This window comes from Rhinoderma darwinii, chromosome 2 (assembly GCF_050947455.1).
Source record: "Rhinoderma darwinii isolate aRhiDar2 chromosome 2, aRhiDar2.hap1, whole genome shotgun sequence".
Lineage (NCBI taxonomy): Eukaryota > Metazoa > Chordata > Amphibia > Anura > Rhinodermatidae > Rhinoderma > Rhinoderma darwinii.
This window is the reverse complement of record NC_134688.1, coordinates 279663930-279686939: the sequence shown is the minus strand read 5'-3', so window position 1 is coordinate 279686939 and position 23010 is coordinate 279663930. Positions and strand designations below refer to the sequence as shown.

The 23010-nt window shown below is 43.1% G+C and overlaps 2 protein-coding genes across 2 annotated transcripts in view; one reads left to right on the top strand and one right to left on the bottom strand.

The window, feature by feature from the left end:
• Positions 1–434, bottom strand: part of TANGO6 (transport and golgi organization 6 homolog) — a 48874-nt gene extending 48440 nt beyond the window's left edge. Inside the window, exon 1 of the mRNA XM_075853327.1 lies at positions 279–434. Within this exon, the coding sequence (XP_075709442.1) occupies positions 279–342 (64 nt within the window). The 5' untranslated portion in view covers positions 343–434. The remainder of the gene's footprint in view (positions 1–278) is intronic.
• On the top strand, positions 419–22669 carry LOC142743003 (uncharacterized). Its single transcript, XM_075853328.1, has 6 exons — positions 419–638; positions 3217–3344; positions 9905–10017; positions 14478–14686; positions 16517–16564; positions 21249–22669. Exons 1-6 carry the CDS (start codon positions 514–516, stop codon positions 22624–22626), a joined length of 2001 nt encoding a protein of 666 aa, XP_075709443.1. The 5' UTR covers positions 419–513; the 3' UTR covers positions 22627–22669.
• The last annotated feature ends 341 nt before the right edge of the window (positions 22670–23010 follow it).

The window sequence follows — 23010 nt, the reverse complement described above, 5'->3', positions numbered from 1 at the left end:
TGACGAAAAAATTATTTAGTCAGGGGACTGAGTATTTGGGACTGGAAGGTAATGACAAGTATTCTGACAACGTCCATTGATTACATTCAGTCATATCCTTAGTTATTTGCTTTTCCATTGGGATAAGTATAACTAAAGTCTATCCTGAGCATACTGGAAGCTCTTAGATGCTGTAAAACGACAAGTCCCAGAACACTCTGCGGCAATGATGCACGCTGGGACGTGTAGTCCTACACCTTTTCCGCGCTAGAAGCTGTTTTTTTCCAGCCTATCCTCACCTCTAGGCGTTATTAGTATTTTCAGCGCCTCAACCACAGTACCCACGTTCATATTGACAGCCATCTTTGTAATGACACGCACAACTGGCTCCTCCTCCGGAATTACGTCGTCACGTAGGCTCTGCGTTCCACGCACTAATCAACAATCCTCACTTCCGCTTCCGATCCTGCGCGTTGGCTGTTGCATGTAGGGCAATGATTGAGTGACGGGCCTGACGTTGTGTATATCGCAAGTATGTCGCGGCCATCGGCAATGCCGAGGATCTACATCGGGCGCCTCAGTCATCGCGCCCGGGAGAGTGATGTGGAACGCTTCTTCAAGGGCTTCGGGAAGATCGTGGAGGTGGATCTGAAGAATGGGTGAGTGACAAGCGTGTGGTCAGGTGTTCAGGGGAAGCTCTGATTGGAGCTGGCACGTCTCCCTTCTACCGCTGGCCATAGACGTAGCTATTATTAACGATCTCACCCGTTTGGGCAATAAAAACGATCCGTTCTGACCAATAAAAATCGGCTCCGTTATCATTCATGCTTCACAGGTTTTCCTGATTACTACCAGTATAATACTCCATTCCTAGCTTGTACTTTACTATTGTCTGATAAAAATACAAATGGAGCGATGCAAACACTACTGTGTCCGTACCTTCCGTGATATCAATGTTCATATTGTAGGAAATATCTGTTCAGCTACGTCCTTTTTATTTATTTTTTTTCAGCATTTCAATTGAAAAAATAAGAAATAATTTGGGCCATTTTGAGACACATGAGGTATAATGGGAGTATCGTTACGTCTATGGTTATCAAAGAGGGGTTCCCTACTCGGGGCACCCCGTCTATTAACCACAGCGGAGATCCACTAAAAGTGGCTCCTGCTCTGGAGGACTTAGGCTTCTTTCACACTGGCGTTACTATCCGTTTACGCCTAAACGGAAAGCAACGGTTCCGTTAGCATTTCAATGGTAATTCTTTTGTATCAGTTGCTTTCTGTTTGTCTCCGTTTGCTAGGTTTCCGTTTTTTTTGAACGGAAACATAAGTTCTGCAGACTTCGCTTTTGTTTCCGTTCAAAAAAACGGAAACCTAACGAACGGAGACAAACGGACAGCAACTAATACAAAATTATTACCATCGAAATCAATGGTAATTCTAACGGAACCGTTGCTTTCCGTTTAATGTATCGATCCTCTCTTCCACTGACGGAAGAGAGGTAAACGTATATTAATGCTAGTGTGATCTTAGCATTAGTGCGACCATGTATTGCATTGTCGGCCATTGATTTCAATAGGCACCATGTAATACCACAGTGCACCTGCAGAGGCCCTTAGGAGAAATGTGCGACACCAGCAGCGTCCCCTGGTAAACACCACTGATCGCTGGAGGTTCCAGTTGCTGGACCCATGGCAACACATTGCCAGTGTGTTTTCATTTAGAGAAGGGGTTGCCCAGAAGGCACATCCCCTCTAATACTTTGGGTCCTTGGGCTGGCACCCCACCTGTTGGTAAGTGAAGGGCCTTTAAAATGATGTGCCTCTTCATCTTACCACAGAGATTAATTGATTTGCCATTGAAGTCCATAATTCTCTAATTCACCCCCTGTAAAGTCATGTGTAAGAAGAATGCTGTGGGTGCCCTCTTCCTAGTGACCTGTGGGGATCCCAGCTCGGTCTCCTTCAAGTCCATCTGTTGCTATGGTCCATGACATTATGTAATGTTGCCTAATATGTATTCAAGATTCCCATTAATACTAAAATGTAGGGTGCAATTGTGTCCACTAAACACTCTAAGGGCTCGTCCACAAGTAACGGAATTGACGCGTTTTTTTTCGGAAAAAACGCAGTAGAATACAGTAGCAACATAGTGGCTGAGGTTTAACAAATCTCATCCGCATGCTGCATAAGATTTCCGAGCCGAAATTGACTTGCGGTGCGTATTTTTCGGACCGCAGCATGTCAATTTTTGCTACGGAAAGTGTCCAGAATTGCTGCGTTTTTCAGAGGGGATCTCTCCATCTCCTAACATTGGGAAAAATGTAGCAATTTATTTCTATTGACCACAGACACCCTTCCTGTTACGGAAATGTGTCCGGGCTGTAGAAAGCCTCCGCAAAAGAAAGGACATGTCCTATCTTTCGCTTTTTACGGACCATGCTCCTATACTTTGTATGGGAACACGGGCTGAAAATGCCGGTGGTTGTCCGCGGGCCGGCCGTGCCCGTAATCACGGACCGTGATTACGGCCACAGCCGTGTGCATGAGGCCTGAGAGAGAGAGAGAGCCTTCAGAGTTGAAAACTGCTAAAAAAAAATCAGATTAAGGCTTGGTTCACACCGTTTTTTGCAAGCAGAAAATGTGGCTCAAAATTCCGTTTGGAATTTTGTGGCAGATCTTGCTCTGCCTGCTTGCCGATTTTCGCGCCCATTGAGCACCGCAGGCAAAAAAACGCAGCGAAATACGCTTTCTCTGCCTCCCATTGATGTCAATGGGAGGTCGGAGACGTAAACGCCCGAAGGTAGGACATGTCCCTTCTTTTTCCCGCAAGCTGTTTTTTCCGCTTGCGGGAAAAAAACGCCTCCGTCTCCCATTGAAATCGGTGGGAGACATTTTCTGACGTTTTTTGGTGCGGTTTCCGCGTAAAAAAAACTCTGTGTGAACTGACCCTAAAAGTCCTATAAAGCTCAAAAATAGTGTTATCCATCATGTTCACAAATATGACCGTTTATTCTGAAAAGTCACATGAAAGTTAGGTACGCTTTAAGAAATGAGATCAGTCAATGACCTGATGGCATTGCTCTTGTATGGAGCCAAAAGGCCATGGAAGAGTTCTGCAGCCTTGTTCTAGTAATCAGTAGAGATCTTCCTGCCTGGACCTCTACCGATACGATCTAATAACGTAGGAATTATTGCACTAATTTCTATAAAATGTACAATCTTGTTTCTGTGGAAGGTATGGATTTGTGGAGTTTGAAGATGTTCGTGATGCTGATGATGCTGTATATGAAATGAATGGAAGAGACCTATGTGGTGAGCGCGTCATTGTGGAACACACGCGTGCACCGAGAAGGGGTTTGCACAGTAAGTATGAATGTAAAATAATGTCATTTTATAAAGCCTACATTTATAGGGTTATTCCCCCTTATAAAGTGTGAATTTCAAATGACTAGATGACCCTCTTGATACCTCTACTGTACTATCCTATGTTTATAATATTTATTGCAGCCAGCACGCTGTGAATAGGACGCAGAGTACAAACTGTCATAGAACAGCCTGCTGTCTGATTTTAAAATTCTTTTTTTTTTATAATTGTAATACATAGCCACTGCAGCAAAAAATCCATAAAGCCCCGATTTCCTGTAAATTTCACTTGAAATAGACCACCATCATGGCATTTGTTGTAGCATTCTGAGCTATTTTTATTGGTACTCTGATTGTGGAGTCCCATAGATGCAGTTGCAGGAACGTTTCCTAGAACTGCTTTTTTAAGAAAAAGAAAAGTCTATCCACTTTTAATTACCGTGTGGTGTGGCCATAGTTTTTCCTCATTCAGTAGTTTTACAATTTGCCTCCTACACCACTATTTGTACTCCACCTATCACTTCAGCCGCTGCTGTCTAGAATAGAGAATGGCTTCGGTAGTTACTATTTCAAAGTTTCTACATGGTAACCATCTGAAAAAATAGGAATGTGTTCCATGTGGTATACGTTTTGTTTTTGCATAGTGGCCTATGGATGACTTTTATACCACTGTATGGTATATGTGGAATTTAAACATGATGTGAACAGAGCTTTATACAGATAATCCAAGTATTGGAAATCTGCACGTATTGATCAAGACGTTTGAGCCTGCTCCATTGTTTTCAGATTTTTTTTTTAATTACCCACACACTTGTTACTATTTGCATGTTAGAAGATACACTATATGGCTACAAGTATGTGGACATCTGGCCACCACACCTATATGAGCTTGTTGGACATCCATTTTAAAACCATGAAGATCCCTTCTGGAATTTTGGAGTGTCTGTAGGAATTTTTGCCCATTCATCCAGGAGAGTATTTGTGAGGTCTGATGAGAAGGCCTGGCTCGCAATCTCTGTTCGAGCTCATCCCAATAGTTTGCGATGGGGTTGAGGTCCGGACTCTGTGCGGGTCATGTTCTTCCACATCATACTCACCCAACCATGTCTTTATGGACCTCGCTTTGTGCACTGGGGCAGAGTCATGCTGGAACAGAAAAGGGCATTTCCAAAACTGTTCCCACAAAGTCGGAAGCAAACAATTATCCAAAATGTCTTGGTATGCTGAAGCATTAAGATTTCTCTTCAATGGAACTAAGGGCCCATCCCAAAACTAGAAAGACAGCCCCAGACCATTATTCTATCGCATATTACACTGGTCGATTAACTAGATCAGTGGTAGGAAACTTTTTTTTTTTTTTTAATCAAATAGTTTTTATTGACACATTTTTTCATAATACACGAACAATCAACATATGAGACACTAACAACCCCCCCCCCCCCCCAACATATCCTACCTACTTACAAAGAGCACTACACACAACAATATTCTACTTGAGCACATCAAGTCTCCCAACACTACCCTATCCGCGCACAATCCCTCCTCTAAATCTGTAACAAATATTTGTGAAATTAATTTAAAAGTCCAAGGGATACAGCGTTTACAAGAGAAGCTGATGGCAACCCTGGTGACCTCAACCAATTCGTTCATTGACCCTCAAACTTTTTAAGAGAACCACGTTTGAGATAGATCACCTTCTCCAACAGAATAATACTATTCATACGATTAACCAACTCCCTGTATGCAGGTGCAAATGAGCCCAACCATCCCATAGCTATCCGCTTATGAGCCTGATACAATACCTTTTGAATTGCCGGTTTTTGTAAAGAAGGGACTGCAAGATCCTCTACGTAACACAAAATGCCCACTAGCTGATCACGCGAGACCTGGATATCAAACACTGTATCAACCAATGCCAAGACCTCTTCCCAATACCTCTGCAAAATAGAACACCCTCACATCATATGAATAAGATCTGCCTGTTCCTAAGGGACATCTTCGGCACCCCGCATCAGGCCAAAGACCCATGTTTTTTCAACGGTACCGGGGTACGATAAACTCTGTGAAGCAAGAATAATTGAGATCTACAGTGTGCTACATTAAGTGAGATCAACGGGACATCCGCCAATATGGTTTTCCAAGCGTCTACAGAAATATTTCCCGCATCACGTGACCATTTTTCTCTCATGATCTAAACAGGATTTCAACTCGAAACCCAACAATTGCCCATATAACAATGAAATTATACCCTTTACAATGCCGCTAGTAAAATTACAGAAGCCTGTATCTCCGGTGGAGACTCTCCATATTGTGCAGTTAAGGCATGCCGCAAGTACTGATAAAGAAAGTGTTAGGTAGAGTAAACTCCTCTTTTAATTGTTGGAAGGATTTAAGTACACCATCTTTATACACATGTGAGATATAAGTAACTCCAACAGAGTCCCACTGCTCAAACCCCCGTAATTTATATAACTTCCATACCCTGACATTACGCCATAAAGGCGTAAGACGAGTAATCCCCGTGATGCCCTGGATGTCCCTAGTCTTCCACCATACTTTATGAATTAAAGAAAGAGTCGGCATAGGAGTGGCTGGAAGTCCTAAAGTGGTGCGCTTCCAGCAAGGAAAACAAGGAACCATGTCCTAACAAATATGTTAGTATTAAACCAATGGAGCCTTCATAATCTGAATTCCCCCAACCTTTAAAATGTTGCAGTTGTGCCGCCAAAAAGTATATTTGGGGATTAGGATCCCTCATCAGTAGGCAACCGTAATGTTTCTAACTTAAACTTAGGCATACCCCGGCCCCATATAAATCCCCTGAATATTTGATTCATTCTGCAGAACAGAGAGTTCGGAAGCCAGACTGTCGAGTTATGGGGTACATAAAGCAGTTGCGGCATTAAAATCTTCTTCAGCAAACTAATTCTGCCCACCAATCCCAGTGGTAGTTTACCCCAGGCTTCAGTCTTCATTTTGAATTTTTCCAGAAGTGCCAACGTGTTCAGAGGAGTAAAATCCATAACCCGACGAGTAATCTGCACCGCCAGATACTTAAACTGTGCCGTAACTGGTACCATAGCCAAATTAGACAGTAAAGAATCTATTAACGGATCTACTGGAAGCAGGGCCGATTTATTCCAATTGATAGTGAGACCAGAATATGTACCAAACAGAGTAAGGGTATGTTCACACGCAGTGTTTTCAGGCGTATTTCTGGGGATTTACGCCTCGAAAAACACCTGAAAAAAACGGAAGCTGAACGCCTACAAACATCTGCCCATTGAAATCAATGGGGAAAAACCGCATTTAGTTCATACGAAGCGTCTTTTTACGCCTCTGTTTTAAAAAAATGGAGCGTAAAACTACGCTCCGTAAAAAGAAGTAGCATGTCACTTCTTGAGGCGTTTTTTTTTTTAGCTGATTTTCCATTGAACACTATGAAAAACGGCTGAAAAGAAGCTCCAAATTAAGACGCTTCATTTTCAGCTTCAAAAACGCCTGAAAATCAGAGGCTATTTTCTCTGAAAACAGCTCCGTATTTTCAGGCGTGTGAACAGGGCTGGGTTCACACAGAGTTTTTTGCAAGAGGAAAGTCTGCCTCCAAAATTCCGTTTGGAATTTCGAGGCAGATTTTCCTCTGCCTGCACGCCGATTTTTGCCCGCGGGCATAAAACACAGCGATATACGCTTTCTCTGCCTCCCATTGATGTCAATGGGAGGTCAGAGGCGTGAATGCCCAAAGATAGGGCATGCCCCTTCTTTTTACCGCGAGCCGGTTTTTCCGCCCACGGTAAAAAAGCCTCCGCCTCCCATTGAAATTTTGGCCCATATGGGGTCATAAACTGCTGTTTGGACACACTGCAGGGCTCAGAAAGGCAGGAGCGCTATTTGGCATGCAGATTTTGCTGGCTGGGTTTTTGGGCGCCATGTTGCATTTGCAAAACCCTAAGGTACCAAAGTACAGTAATAGCCCCCAAGCAGTGACCCCATTTTAGAAACTACACCCCTCAAGGCATTTATCATTTGCCTGTACCTATGACAGGGCTTAGAAGTGAAGAGCACCATGCGCATTTGAGGTCCATTTCCGTGATTTTCACACCATTGGCCCACAATTGCAGGGCTCTGAGGTCAAATAGTAAAACAAACCCCCAAGTAGTGACCCCTATTTTGGAAACTACATGACTTAAGGCATTTGAAGGGGTGTGATCATTTTGACCCCACAGGTTTTTTTTTCGTGAGAAATTAATGCGCAGCAGACGGTGCAAAGTGAAAATTGCTGTTTTCTGCTGATATGCCATTTTAGCGCACAATATGCTGTGCCCAGTTTGTGCCACCGAAGACAAATACCTCATAAAATTTTAAGCGGGTTCTCCCGGGTATGGCGCTGCAATATATGTGGACGTAAACTGTTGTTTGGGCATGTTGTAGGGTTCAGAAGGGAGGGAGCGCCATTTGGCTATCGGCGTGCAGATTATGCTTGGTAGTTCTGTTTGGGGTATTGCTGATATTTCATTTTGTAATGTGGGGGCATAAGGGTATAATAATGGGGTAAATAAATAACTAATAGATGTGTGGCCAATGTCGTACTGATAAATGGTGCACAATCTTATCTGCTTTTGGAATACTCTGCACATTTTGCATCGCCATTTTCTAAGAGCCAGAACGTCTTTATTTTTTCTTTTCCGGAGCTGTGTGCGGGCTTATTTGTTGCGGGACAATCCGTAGTTTTCATTTGGTACCGTTTTGGGGTACATGCGATTGTTTGTTCTCTTTTTATTCCATTTTCTGTTATGTTTTTGTATAAAAAAAATGATGTCGTTCACTGTGGGCTATAAATTCAAATTTTACTTTATTCTGCGGGTCGATACGATTACGGCAACACCAAATGTAGATAGTTTTTTTTTACATTTTGCAGAGTTTGCGCAATAAAATCACTTTTTTTAAAATTTTACTTGTGTCGCTATATTCTAAGAGCCGTAACTTTTATTTTTCAGTCAAAAAAGCTATGGGAGGGATTGTTTTTTGCGGGACTAGTTGTAGTTTTTATTGGCACCGTTTTGGTGGTACATGTGACTTTTTGATCATGTTTTATTCCATGTTTTAGGAAGGGTAGTGCTAAATTTGATTCTGGCATGCTTTTTACTTTTTTGCAGTGTTCACCGTGTGGGAAAAGTAACGTTACAGTTTTATAGTTTAGGGTGTTACGGACGCGGCGATACCAAAATTTTTTTTTTTTAACGTGATCATTTTTTTCCTATAATAAAATACTTATTATAGGAAAAAAGGCAATGTTTGTTTTTATTAACTTGAAACTTTTATTTTTACACTTATGAAACTTTTTTTTTTTTTGTCCCACTAGAGGACATGAGGTCCTGCACCTATGATCTTTACTCATTCACTGACAGCAAGCCTATTAGGTCCCACCTGTGGGCGGGGCCTAATAGGCTATCGTACGTAGCAGACCAGGAAGCCATTGTTAGGCCTCCGGTTGTCATAGTAACGATCGGCAGCTTAACGATCACATCGTGTCGATGCCGATCGCTACAAACTACTAACAGGCCGCGATTTTGCGGCATCTAAGGTGTTAATGGCAGGGACACCGGCGGCTGATGTCGCAGGCTCACCTTCTGAGCCTGCTCCATCTTTCTTTAGTGACCAGAAGCCTTTTAGGCCCCGCTTCCGGGGGGGACCAGCAGGCTTCCGTACTTGGCATACAGGAGGCCATTGATAGGCCTCCGGTCTGCCACAACAGCCATCGGAACCCCGCGATTAGATTGCGGGGTTCCCGTCTGCTGGAAACACCATAGATGCGGCGCTCGCTTTTGAGCGCTGCATCTAAGGGGTTAATCGACCGGATCAGAGCCTAGCTCCGGTCCTGGCCATGCAGCTGGATGTCAGCTGTAATATACACCTGACACCCACTGTCCTTAACGCCAACGACGTACCCATGCGTTGGGTGTCACTAAGGGGTTAAGATATTTATTTAAATTGATGACTTGGCCTTTTTAAAGATTTTAAATAAAAACAATATTTTTAGATTATTTGATTTCACACACACTCGCACTCCAATCCGATATTGTAAGTCTAAACGTTTTCTACAAAAATGCAGCAGAAACACAGCACATAATACGTATATTTACATGTTATCACCAAAGAACTAAGTATCTAGAGGAGAGGAGGATTTGTCCAGAAGTATGGTGAATAGAAACAAAACCCGGGGCATGGACTATGTCAACAACAGTTAAGCCTACTTTAGTCCAACCCTTGTGGACGATAGACTGAAGCTGCCTCATTGTTGAACTAAGCCTTTGGTGATCTACGTAGGACCTATCTGAGATCCACCAGTAAGTCTCAATCTACTGGTTGAGTAACTAGATTATTGTTTATGCAATATATTTTAATTTGGGAAAAATCGAACATCACAACTTCAAAGAATCATAATCTGTAAAGCTAGACTTAGTGTGTATTGGATAGAAGCTTCTCCAATGTGTGCCTTTTTGGCATTTTCATTAATAACTGCAAATCTGCTAACTATGATCTCCCTCGCTGTGTCCCAGATGGTTTTGGCTCCCGAAAAGGTGCCAGCGAAAAGTTTGGACCTCCGGTTCGCACAATGTATCGCCTGAGGGTGGAGAATCTATCTACACGGTGTAGTTGCCAAGACTTAAAGGTAGGATTTCTCCGTTTTATAAAGCGTAGCTTTATGTACATGCAACCTACATCTCGAACCACAAGTGGTATCGCATAAAAATGCATGACCTTAGCCTTAAAGAGGACCTGTCTGCTCTCCTGATATGTCTGTTTTAGTAAATAATTGTATTCCACATTAAATAACAATACCATAGCATCTTTTCTTAGAACTCTGCATTGTGATGTTTCTCTGTTATAATAGAAGCTCCAGGTGTTTCATCAGAATTACAAATATTTAATATAAAAATTTAAAAAAAAAAGGAAATTTGACTGCAATTTGGAGAGTATCTTTTAGGGGGTTGTCATCAGGTTTAGTTCATTGGAGTATAAGTGGGTAAATTATACCTTTCTTTGTTTTACCTTTTTAGTTTCTTTGTGTCTTGGAGTCTAAGGATTTACACATCGAATGTTGCAGAATTTTCATTGCAGAATCTGCACCAAAATTTTGCAACAAAGTACAGTACAATGTGAGTGAATGGAGTTTTACCAAACACCATTCACTCAGTGTAATAAATCCTCTGCACCTTGCCCTGTCTGTTGTGGAAATGGCATGGATTTCCACCGTGGATTTCATCCATTGCTATGAATGAAATCGGCAGCTAAATTACACACTAAAATCAACAACAAAATTTGCAGATTTTGGTATGGATTTTGAGGCAGGTTCCACAGTGTACCCAACCTCAAAGGGTGACTTGTGTCTGAAAGAGTGTAAAGTTTTGAGCTGCAGTGAGGGCTCTGACCAATCCGCTTCTGTGTAGCTTAGCATAGTATGTGAGGTCATATAATTGACCAATCGGCTTCTAAATCCTGTATTCCAAGAGGACTGCCCAGGTGTAAATGCATTTTATGAAAATTAGCGCTCTTCCAGTATGGAGAAAACTGCTTTTCTAGGGCCACTTATATGTTGCTACTCTGGGTAATTCAATGTGCGACCCATTAACCCTTTCATGACCAAGGGTCATTGATGCCTCTGTGTCCTGGTCAAATTTTCCATTTTTGATATGCACCTCTTTAAACGATAATATCTTTGGAACTGCTTTGAATATCCCAATTATTTTCATTATGGTTTTTTTTTACAAGACTTATAAGGCTTTAATTTTCTAGATTAGTTCAGTGTTTTTACATTTTTCTTATGAGCAGACAAATCACATAAATAAAAAAATAATATATATATACACACACACCGTAGAGCTCTGTAATAATTAGTCACCCTGGATCGCTGTGAGGAGGGCTATATACACACGACCGACCGTGAAAACAATGACAGTCAACAACGGATCAACTGTCAGTTTTACATGGCTGTTTTGCATCCATGTGTCTCAAAATTTGAATTCGTTTCCTGGCCGTCTGACACCGTTTTTCACCGCCATTTGCCATCCGTTTTTCATGAACGTTAAAAAAATGGATGTGTTTTTTTGTCCCACCCCCCTGAAAACACCACAGTGCCCATGTAGATAGTGATGCAATACCACTGTAGATAGTGCCACATTGCCCACATAGTGCCAGTGCCCACTGTAAATAGTGTCACAGTGCCTACATAGTGGCACAGTTCTCCCTGTAGATAATGCCCACATAGTGCCATACAGTGCCCATGTAGATAGCGCCAGTGTTCCCTGTAGATGGTGCCAATATAATGCCACAATACCCATGTAGATAGTGCCACCCCCCCCCCTGTAGATATCGCCACCGCCCTATACTTGGCAACATTCCCCCCTGTATTTTAGCAATATTCCCGCTGCAGATAGCACCACCCCTCCCCCCCCCCCTGTATATGGCACTACCCTTTCTGTAATTAACACCACTGTAGCTCCCTGTGGAAGCGGAATCCCTCTGGCCGAAGATTCCGCACGTATAGGAAGCACCTGATGTCTCTGTCCATATATGGATTGTGACACCAGGCGCTTCTCCAGTAGCGGAATCCCCGACAGAGTGACGGCCGGGGATTCCGCTCCTAGAGAGAGCCACTAACAACAATGTCCAAATGGACAGTGCCGTCAGGGGCTCTCTAGAAGCGGAATCCCCGGCCAGTGCGATCTGACACTGGGGATTCTGCTCCTAGAGTCAGTCCAGGCACTATCTACTGTGGTGGGGTTGTGATTTGCAGGGGGGGGGGGTGGCGGCACTATCTACAGCGCGGATGGAGAGACGGCGGGGGCTCCCTCTAAGAGGGGAATCCTCAGCCAGAGCGCTGGCCGGGGATTCCAATGCTGGAGGGAGCTTAGGTGGCACTATCTACAGGGGGTTGTGGGGGGTGTATTCCGGGTCTCTCAAAGCCCCGGCTGACATGAGAGTTGCGTGCTGCTCACACTGAAGCAGCACTGCACTAGTTTAATCCGTTCCAGGCTGTCAACGTTTATACACGTGCTAACTGCACGGGGCAACTGCAGTTAGAACGTATATAACCATATGGCAGTCGTGAAGGGGTTAAATGACCTTTAAACATGACTAGGGTTGTCGACAAAACCAAAGACACACATCTGTAGGCCATTTCGGAGCTCTTGCTTCTCATCAGTACAGAGTAGGGTACTAGTTAGCTGGGTGAGAAGTCTTAGACACATCTCTGGGAAGGTACTGGTTCTACTTGTGGTGATCAAGCTGGTTAGTGGGCCTATAAAAGGGGGGAAAGAATCACAAAAAATGCAATAAACCTGTTTTTTATTTTTGTTTTTTTTTTATAATAAAAGACCCCCAAAATAATAAAAATACGCATATTTGGTGTATTGCTTTTTTTATTTTTTTTCCTCCAACATTCTGCCATATATTAAATGCTAACTTATATGTACCCCAAAATGGTGCATAAACCTGCAAGTCGTCCTGTAAAAAATAAGGGTATGTGCACACACAACATAAAAAACGTCTAAAACTACAGAGCTGGTTTCAAGGGAAAACAGCTCCTGATTTTCAGACGTTTTTTAGCAAATCTGTTTTTTTTACGGTCGTTTTTTTCGCTGTTTTTCAATAGTCAATGAAAAACGGCTCAAGAAGTGACAATGGCCCGTTGGAACAGAACGCCTTTTTCCCATTGCAATCAATGGGCAGATGTTTGGAGGCATTGTGGTTCCGATTTCTCGGACGTATACCGCCCAAAAAACGGCCGAAAATAAGCAGTGTGAACATACCCTCCTCAGGCCTCAAATAGTGACATCGTCATAAAAACAAAGTCATGGCTGACAGAATGCGGGAAGTCAAAAATTTAAAAATTCCTGTAACTCTTAAAGGGAAATCATTCTGCCATAATTGCAAGCCGCATGATTTAGGGATCCTATTGAACTAGCGTTTTAGAAAAAACACTATTTGAACACTGGCTCGCTCAGTATCCATGTCTAGCATCTGCAGAACCCCCAAATGTTAACTTAACATTAAATCAACCTAGCTAGAATGGTCACCTAGAGCTGAACTGAGGCTTATTCGATGTGGGGTTAAAGGCTATGTAAACCTTTGAAAGGCAAAATAAATTGAATATATATATATATATTATAAATTCATATTATATATATTTATTTCAATCAATGTGATTGGTGCAACTTTATAAATAGTTTTTTATTAAAAAATTATTTTTACTTTGTGAGATATAGCTGCTCTGTATTCTCTATAGAGAAGAGCTGTATAGTTCGCTAAATCCTGTTCCCGTCAGGTCCGCGGGACTGACAGGTTCAGTGAAAGCGGGTCCTGCGTGTCTCTGATACGCAGGATCCACCTGTAATCTATCACCTCTAACTTCGCAATTTAGATGTGATAGATTACAGGTGGATCCTGCGGGACTGACGGATTAAGGCCTTATTTACACGAGCGTGTTAAACGTCCTTGTGACGGCCATTGAAACAGCGGCCATCCCACGGACCTTTGTAATTCAATGTGGCCGTAAACACAACCGTTGTTTAGACGGACCGTGTTAAGGGTCCGTGAGAAAATAGGACATGTCTTATCTTTTCACGCATCACACATCCCTCCATAGACTCATCTATGGGGGATGCGAGACATTGCGTCCCGCAGCGCAGAGCACGGATGCACCTCGGACGTGGAAACTGCTCGTGTAAATAAGGCCTAAGGTAGTGAATGATACAGCTGCTCGGTATAGAGAATACAGAGCAGTTGTAGCTCAAAATGTTAAAATCATTTTTAATAAAAACTATTCATAAAGTTGCACTAATCACACAGATTGACCTTTTTATTTATTTATAAAAAAAAAAAAAAAAGCCTTTCATAGGTTTACATAGTCTTTAAGACCAGAAATATTTGATGCTAGGAAAAAGTATACCTGAAATAATCAAATCTTTACCTCCATATAAGAAAAAAAAATCTGGTTTTCTGTTTGGGAATTTTGTACAAATCTTCTTGTAGTTCAAGGAAAGACCTTAGAACAATACTGTTATATTCCATTTAGATGTTATTTAACTGTGCAAATATGGTTTTCCAAAACAATACTTACTCTTTCAAAAGGATTTTATGGGGCAAGTGGGGGAGGTCACTTTCGCTGATGCTCACCACCAACGGCCTAATGAAGGAGTCATAGAATTCCGTGCATACTCTGATATGAAGAGAGCACTAGAAAGACTGGATGGCAAAGAGATCAACGGTCGAAAGATCCATCTGGTGGAGGATAGGACTGGGTCCTGGGCCAGACGATCTTCATCACGCAGCCGTTCAAGGTAAGCATTTTGGTTCCCGTACTATAGGATCATATAAGTTATGATTATTTCATATCTGTTAGTAAATCACACTGACGTGATCTAGGTTGATTTTTTTTTAAAAACATTGAGAGATCAATCGCCCTATGAAATATGTATTCTGTTGTCTTATGAAGGCGGCTGCAAGGGAAATTTATGGCTGGCTTCTGCAGCTGGTCCTTTACTCGATCAGCTGGGAGATAACCCCCTTTAAAGAGGCTCTGTCACCAGATTTTGCAACCCCTATCTCCTATTGCAGCAGTTAGGCGCTGCAATGTAGATTACAGTAACGTTTTGTTTTTTTTTAAAACGAGCACTTTTGGCCAAGTTATGACCATTTTTATATTTATGTAAATGAGGCTTTCTAAAGTACAACTGGGCGTGTTTAACGTTAAAGTCCAAGTGGGCATGTATTATGTGTGTAACATTTGGGCGTTTTTACTTGTTTTACTAGCTGGGCATTGTGAATAGAAGTGTATGATGCTGACGAATCGGCATCATCCACTTCTCTACACAACGCCCAGCTTCTGGCAGTGCACAGACACACAGCGTGTTCTCCAGAGATCACTACTTACCTGGAAACGCTGATGCTGCTGCAGAATCAACTGTAGCCTCTGGTGCCGATGTGTCCTCGCTCGTCTGACACGATGCAGGACCTGGGGCAGGAAGTGACGTCACAGCGTGATCTCTCGAGAACACGCTGTGTGTCTGTGCACTGCCAGAAGCTGGGCGTTGTGAAGAGAAGTGGATGATGCTGATTCGTCAGCATCATACACTTCCATTCACAACGCCCAGCTAGTAAAACAAGTAAAAACGCCCAGATGTACACACACAATACACGCCCAGTTGTACTTTAACGTTAAACACGCCCAGTTGTACTTTAGAAAGCCTCATTTGCATAAATATAAAAATTGCCTCTTGTTACCAGATAGAAGTAGTACATTCAGAGCAGGGGAACAGCTGCACTTGGTCCCCCACAAAATAGTCTCTGACTGGCTAATACACAATCATCAAGCTCCATTTTTATTACATAAAGTTTTCTACAACCATGTAAGTATGGATCTAAGTTGAGAGAGTTGGCAACAGACTTTGTGGGTTAAAAATCAGCCTTTTCTCCAAACATAAGAACTTAGTGGGTTGGCATTGAAAACCAATAATACATCCTTAACAGCTTAACCCAAAGGGGTTTTTCCACAATAGTAAGTATATGCTATTACTTACTGATCATTCGGGATCCAACCACTGGGACCTTTACTAAACACTAGAAGGAGACATGCAGCACTAGCAAAGCACGCTGCTCAAGCATGGGACAATACTGTGTTTAGAATTCTAAATAAATTGTGTACATTTTCCTTTTGAAAACTCTTTTAGGGTAAGTTCACACGGGTTGGATTTGGTGCAGAAAATGCTGCCGTAAATCCAAACAAGATTTTGCAGGGAACTCCTTCCGAAAGTCTGCACCAAATCTTTTATTTGGTGCAGCTTTTCGGGCGAATTTGCCGATGCGAACGATGGCAGAGGGGCTAAAAGAATTTGATTTATTTTTTTAAACATACTCCACTTTCCTGGTGCTCCTGTAGCAATGCGTCCCTTATCCCTGTCTGGTCTGTGTTGCCGGCCTCCTCAGATGAACTTTTGTCCGATGTAACGCTGCAGAGGTCACATGGGACAAGACAAGGGAGCACCAAGTTCACCATTTTTTCAAATTGATTGATTATAAAATTTGTCTGGCATAAATTATTCCCCCTTTCAAATGTTTCATTTGAAAAACTGTATTTACTTTTGGAATTTCAACTTTGTTTTCTATTTCAGGTCAAATTTCAGGTCTCAGTCATGGAGGAGCAGCCGCTCTAGATCAAGGTAGGGCTGGGCGGTGTGTGTTAGTAATATTGTGATTTTCCAAAATTGCAGCATTTTAGCTGTGTGCAGGCCTTTACGCACCCCCAGATAAAGCCACAGCTCGGACAATTTATCTGTACAGATGGCTTCTGCAGGGAAAACTACCTCCATTTAATTCAGGAGGAACCTTTGTGATTGACCACTCACATGTAACAAACTTCCTGCTACCAAATGCAGAGTGGTGCTGGACCATCCAAAATTTGACAAAACCACTGCATCTCTGGTAGATAGGAAAATGTACACAATTTTGTGCACCTAAATTACAAAATAAAAAGCCATACTAAACCCCCATACGTATATATTTTCTTAAAGTAGACTCCTGGGACATCAAATATCAAAATACCACTGAGCACTTTATACACAGAGGCACCATCATGCAATTTTGTGTCTAATTTTTAATAATGCATAATAAGTTATTTTATATCATTGGGGGACACAACATTATGGGTATAGGCCCTTGCCACTAGAAGGCTGACAATAGGTAGCAAAAGTCTCTGCTCCACCCAGGCCATACCCTTCCTAAAGACACTGGTTTTAGCCTTTCGTATATAGGAGGCAGACATGACCTGATTTTCAGGTCTGCTGCACTTTTATTTTTATTTTCATTTCTTTAAAAAAAAAAAAAAAAAAAAAGGGCCCCTAGCACCAGGATGTTGTCAGCCTGGACTACCAGCCTTGTAAACCCCCCTGCTAGTGCCGGGAAACCGGGCGGTCCTCTGCACTGCGATTCCCGCACCACCGGTCACCTAATGCCTATTTTTGCTTCTGCAGGTGGAGTGCCAGTACCCCCACTATATGTGAGAGGTTACTGAAGAGGTGACCCTGCACGCAACCTGAAGATGTCGCAGGTCTGTGCCCCCGCCTCTCTGCTTCTCACAAAGGAATAAGTTCTGAGCTCCATTTCCTCCCCTACCTGAGTTAACTGCTTCCGGCTCACTGCGGTGAGGGTTATTTGTGTAAGGTTCTTGTTTTTTCATGGCTCGTTTACTTCTAGCTAGGCAGTGTTCACTTGTTAGTTTTTTTATTTTTTTTATTCAAATTGCTAGTTTTTTTTTTTTTTGTGCTGCTGGCTTCCTGCTTCCGGCATGGCTTTAGAAATTAAGTCCCTGGAGGACTAGGCTGCATCAGTTTCGGCAGCCCTCTTAGATTTCCTCTGCGCTGGCTTTTTTAAAGTATATCGTCCTTCAGTCAGCACTGGATTCTCTCTGTAAGCATCTCTACCCCCGGACTCCTCTGCACACCGTTTGCTTAGAGGACATTTCTACAGGGTAGTTGCTGCTCATATCTTCCAGCCTCTGGTCCACCCATTTTGGTGGTACACAGCACCTTTAGGTCTGGTAGGCTAGCTCAGTGAGCTAATTTTCGTATTCTTCCAGGGGTCACTGACTTTTTTTGCTAGGTGGTGGGGTTCCCCATCAGCAGTCACTTCCCTCTGGTGGGGTTCCCCATCAGCAGTCACTTCCCTCTGACTTTTTATTTACTTGTCTGTTCCCCTCCATTTTTGTTACATTTCTATTTCCCGAGAGGATCCCAACAAGCAGCTGCAGCAATTGTAAGAAAAATGTAAACTACAGATGGCCTATACCATTCTGCCCTCAGTGCCCACAATCTAGGCCCACCCAGGATGTTGCTCCCTCCAAGAATGGGCGAGGTCCTTTTCCCAGTCTTTAGTGGACATTTGCAGGCATTCCCACACTATTGTGTCCTTGGCATGTTTAGCAGCCCGAATAAACGCCCCTTTAATCTCTGTAGAAAGCCACACAGCCGCCGCCTTATAGTAATATGCGAAAGAGGCTCAGATGTGCCTGGGACAAGTAGTCTTTGGATTCTTCCCAAGGGTCCCTAGTTAGTACCATTGCTGGAAAGGCTACTTCCCGGCAGTTCCATCTTTACTCATGTGGACCACGCCTGGTATCAAGAGGTGTTGTCGACAGGGTACAGAATAGAGTTTTTGAACCTTCCCCCAAGTCAGTTCTTTCTGTCCACTCAGGCTGTGCTTTTTACCAGGCTGATCGTTCTTTTCTCAGTCAGGAAGTAATCGTCCCAGGTCCCCAGTTGGAAAGTTTAAGAGTTCTTTCTACTCGAATCTCTTCAGTTCCCAAAAAGGGCAGATCAGTCAGACCCATACAGACCTCAAGAAACTGAGTTTGTTTGCGTTCAAACGTTTTGCATGGAATCCCTGCGATCAGTGGTCAAATCGCTAGAACAGGGTAGGATATCTTTCCTCCTTCTACGTCATCAATGCCTACCCATCGCAAGGGCCCACCAGCGTTTATTTCGTTCCCCTGTCGCTTCTTAGCATGTCTAGTATGTTGCACTCCCCTTTGGGCTCACCAGGGCCCCCAGGGTTTTCATTTAGGTAGACTTTCTGGAATTGAGGCTATTTTTGTCTGTCTCTCATTGGACTCCACTTCTCTGCGGTCATCCAGTCAGAGTCCAGACAGACAACTCTCCAGCGGTCACCTATATAAGTTATCATGGCGGCACCAGGAGCCAGGCAGCAATGTAGGAGTCCTCTCCGATCCTCCACTGGAGTATTTACCCCCCCGCCACAACTGCCTAGAGTCCTAAAGCAGATTAAGATAGGGGGCATTCCCATGATCCTGGTGTGTCCAGACTGGCCTCGCAGGGCCTGGTATTCTGACCTGGTCAACCTACTCACGGATTCAGCTTGACGTCTTGCGCTTCGACCCTTCCTCCTTTTCCAAGGCTCACTGTTCCACCCCACTTTACCTTGGACTCTTTGAACGGCGTAACTGTTAAAGCCGAGGTTTTAAGGTCTCGTGTTCTTTCGTAACCAGTCATCTGTACATGGAGAGCATATTTTCTGTGGTGTGAACAAAGAAATTCTCATCCCGTGGTACATTCTACACCTAGATTCTAGTGCTTCCTGCAATTGAGTCTTGATCAGGGACCTGGCTTCGCTTCTCTTAAGGGCCAGGTCTCTACTTTATCGGAGAATGCTGGCATTCCGTTCTCTGGTAAAGATCTTTCTGCATGGGTGGCCTGACGTCCCACTGGGCCCTGGGATCTGAACCTGGTATTGGGAGCTCCTCAGTCCTCTCCTTTCCTGGAAGGTTGCGTTTCTTGTGGCCATTACGTCTATCAGATAAGCTTTGGAACCGGCTGCTCTATCCTGCAAGTCTCCTTTTCTAGTCCTCCCTAAGGATAAAGTGTTGTTTCGTCCCATCCGTCTTTTCTCCTAAAAGTGCTCCCAGCCATACACATCACTGAGGAGTCTGTCCGTCCTTTCTTTCTTCCCATTTCATCCAAGGGTATGGGCTCTTCATTGTATCGATGTGGTAAGACCAGTCCACAGCTACCTGGCCACCTGACGTTTTTGTCCTCCCTGAAAGGCGTGACGTGAAATCGTTTGGCTTCTTTCAAGGCCACCATTGCTTGTTGGACTTATTCTGTGATCTTGGAAACCTATCGTCCAAGAGTAAAGTTTCTCCCCATCAGGTTACTGGCCATACCACGACTGCTTTAAGAGACCCCATGATCCTGTGTCCCCAATGACATTACCGAAAAAATTGGATTTTTGTACTCACCGGAAAATCCCCTTCTCTTTTAATTCATTGGTGGACGCATATCCCACCCTCGTGTTTTCCGGGACCTTGGGTTCTGGTTGGTTGTTTTTGTTTGTTGTTTTTTTCCCCAGGACTGTAGACTTCTTGTCGTATTGTCTTCTACTGCTTCTGTACTTCTTCTGATTTAGCAAGTGTCTGTGGGAAGGGTATGGCCTGCCTAGGCAGAGCTGAGACTTTTCTTACTTTGTTTACACATTGTTTTAATTGTCAAAAATTTTTCACAAGTCAGGAAATATTATAAATTAGATTCTAATTTATAACATTTGCATGTCCTGGTCATTAGAGGGAGCAATTCCCAAAATTGCAGCATTGGCATGTGGTAAAGCAACCTCAATGCTTTATGCTGCAAAATTGGAGAAGACACACTCGCTCTAGTGTCCTCAAACAATCCCCCCTCCTTTATCCTGGCTAGTGCCAGGAGAAAGGAGGGGGTTGAATGTTCAAACCTCCTAACTGTGTGGCTCCATTTTTGAGCGAATGCACACTGTAGGAGGATTAGATACAGTGGTAATCAGACGGCGTACGCTATAGTGAATGGAACGGCTCCCGTTCGCATTCTCTATGGGGATATATGTGCCGTGTTCCATCTCTGTATGTGTCGTTAATCGACACGTACAGAGATGAAAAAAAAAATGGCAGCCCCCATAGAGAAGTAAAAGAAAGAAAAAAGTACAACACAAATAAATTACATTTATTTCAATGACATACTAAAAGCAATAATATGTAAAAAAAAATAATAGTTTCGTGACACCTTCCTGTTAAGGGGTTAAAGAGGGACCTAAGACTGGCTCTAAGGAAGATACTGTTGATGTCACGATTAACGCAAAGACATTAACTTACTAAGTTTTTATCATTTCCTTTTTTAAGGCTAGACATAGTGATTTATATCATTATTGCAATATTTAACAAAGTAATGTTAACTCCTCAAAATTTGATATTGTCAAAATCTAGAGCAGGGTTAGTGACTGAGAGTTAAAATGTTACTTATGGCTGATAAAATATAGTAGTGAAAGTGTTCTGCTCTTTGCCTTCTGTATTTTCCCCAAAATTTACAGATCTCGTAGCAGAAGCGGGCGACGAGACAGGAGAAGCAAGAGTCGCAACGGAGACAGGAGACCTAGCAGAAGTGTTAGCAAGGGTAGGAGGGATAGCCGGAGTCGCACTAAAGACAGAAGTATGAGTAAAAGTAGCAAAAGTGTTAGCAAGAATAAAAGGGGACGAAGTCATAGCAACAGTGAAGATAGGGTACAAAAGAGCAAAAATAGGAGCAGGAGTCCAAGCAAATTGAGGAAGAATAGAGCTAGCAGAAGCCCTAGTACAGAACAAAGGAAGAGCGCAAGTAAAAGCAAGGAAAGAGAAAGCAAGAGTCAAAGCAAGGAGAGGGACTCCAAAAGTACTGAAAGAAGTCTTAGCCAGGGGAGACAAGATCGTGTTAGTGAAAGGGAAAAGAATGGTAGTCAAGAAAGAAGTCCCTCAAAGAAACTTGGTGAAAGGGAAAGAAGCCTGAGCAGTGACAGCGACAAAAGCCACAGTAAGGAAAAAAGAGATCGTAATCAAAGAAAGGATAGGGACAGAAGCCAAAGCAAGGATAGTAGAGATGGAAGTGGGACCAGGGATATAAAGAATAGGGACAGAAGCCGAAGCAAGGATAGGAGAGATGGAAGTGAGACCAGGGATATAAAGAATAGGGACAGAAGCCGAAGCAAGGATAGGAGAGATGGAAGTGGGACCAGGGATATAAAGAATAGGGACAGAAGCCGAAGCAAGGATAGGAGAGATGGAAGTGAGACCAGGGATATAAAGAATAGGGACAGAAGCCGAAGCAAGGATAGGAGAGATGGAAGTGAGACCAGGGATATAAAGAATAGGGACAGAAGCCGAAGCAAGGATAGGAGAGATGGAAGTGAGACCAGGGATATAAAGAATAGGGACAGAAGCCAAAGCAAGGATAGGAGAGGTGGAAGTGGGACCAGGGATATAAAGAATAGGGACAGAAGCCGAAGCAAAGATAGAAGTGGGAGAAACAGAGACCGAAGTCTGAGCCACGAAACCGAGAGAGAGAATAGCTACAATGATGAATGCAGTCAAAGCGAAGAAAGAAGCAAAAGTCGCGAAGTCGAAAGACGTATAAGGAATGGTACAAGAAGTCGCAGTCAAAGCCTAGAGAAAAATCTGAAACTTAGCCGTGAAGATCGGAGCAGCAGTAGCGAGCCTTCTAACAAATTCAAAAGCGCAAACCCTGTGGCATTCACTACAGAGTCTGATCAGGATATTCAGGAAGGTGAGACTGTGTGCAGAGAAGGAGTTGAAGATGCTAACCTTGCCTCAACTCCTACAAATGTTATTTCCCCAGAGGACATAAACGAAGAAGTCCCATCACCTAACTCTCCTCCCAAACAACAATCTAGATCAGCCTCCCCTACAGAACCTTGACATTTTTCTGATACCCTTTTATTAAACAGAGTTGCACTCTGCACCTTATGTTGATGTTTTATATTTATTTCAGAAGTTAAAACATCTCTGGTCTGTAAGCATCACACTGTTCTTTTTAGAGCAAAAATGTAACAACTTGGCAGAGTAATATTTTGTATGCTTAAAGGGGTGTTTAGACGCTTAACATTTATGGTATTTCAGTTCAGTTTGCGCAGCCACTCTTTGCTGAACTCTACAGAAGACACACGGAAGCTATCTCTAGCACGTATTGCATTTTTAATATGTCCCGTAGAGTTCGGTGGAGGCAAGCCTATGCATGGCCAACTCCACGTCCTTCTAACAATCGGTGGGTGTCCCAGCAGTGGAAAACCACCTGATCACAAA

What these genes read in the sequence shown, in the direction of transcription:
- LOC142743003 (XM_075853328.1), top strand. Translation starts at nt 514, where the DNA reads ATGTCGCGGCCATCGGCAATGCCGAGGATCTACATCGGGCGCCTCAGT. An exon ending in GAGGTGGATCTGAAGAATGG is followed by an intron (nt 639 to 3,216) that starts GTGAGTGACAAG and finishes TTTCTGTGGAAG; the next exon opens with GTATGGATTTGTGGAGTTTG. An exon ending in GTAGTTGCCAAGACTTAAAG is followed by an intron (nt 10,018 to 14,477) that starts GTAGGATTTCTC and finishes CTCTTTCAAAAG; the next exon opens with GATTTTATGGGGCAAGTGGG.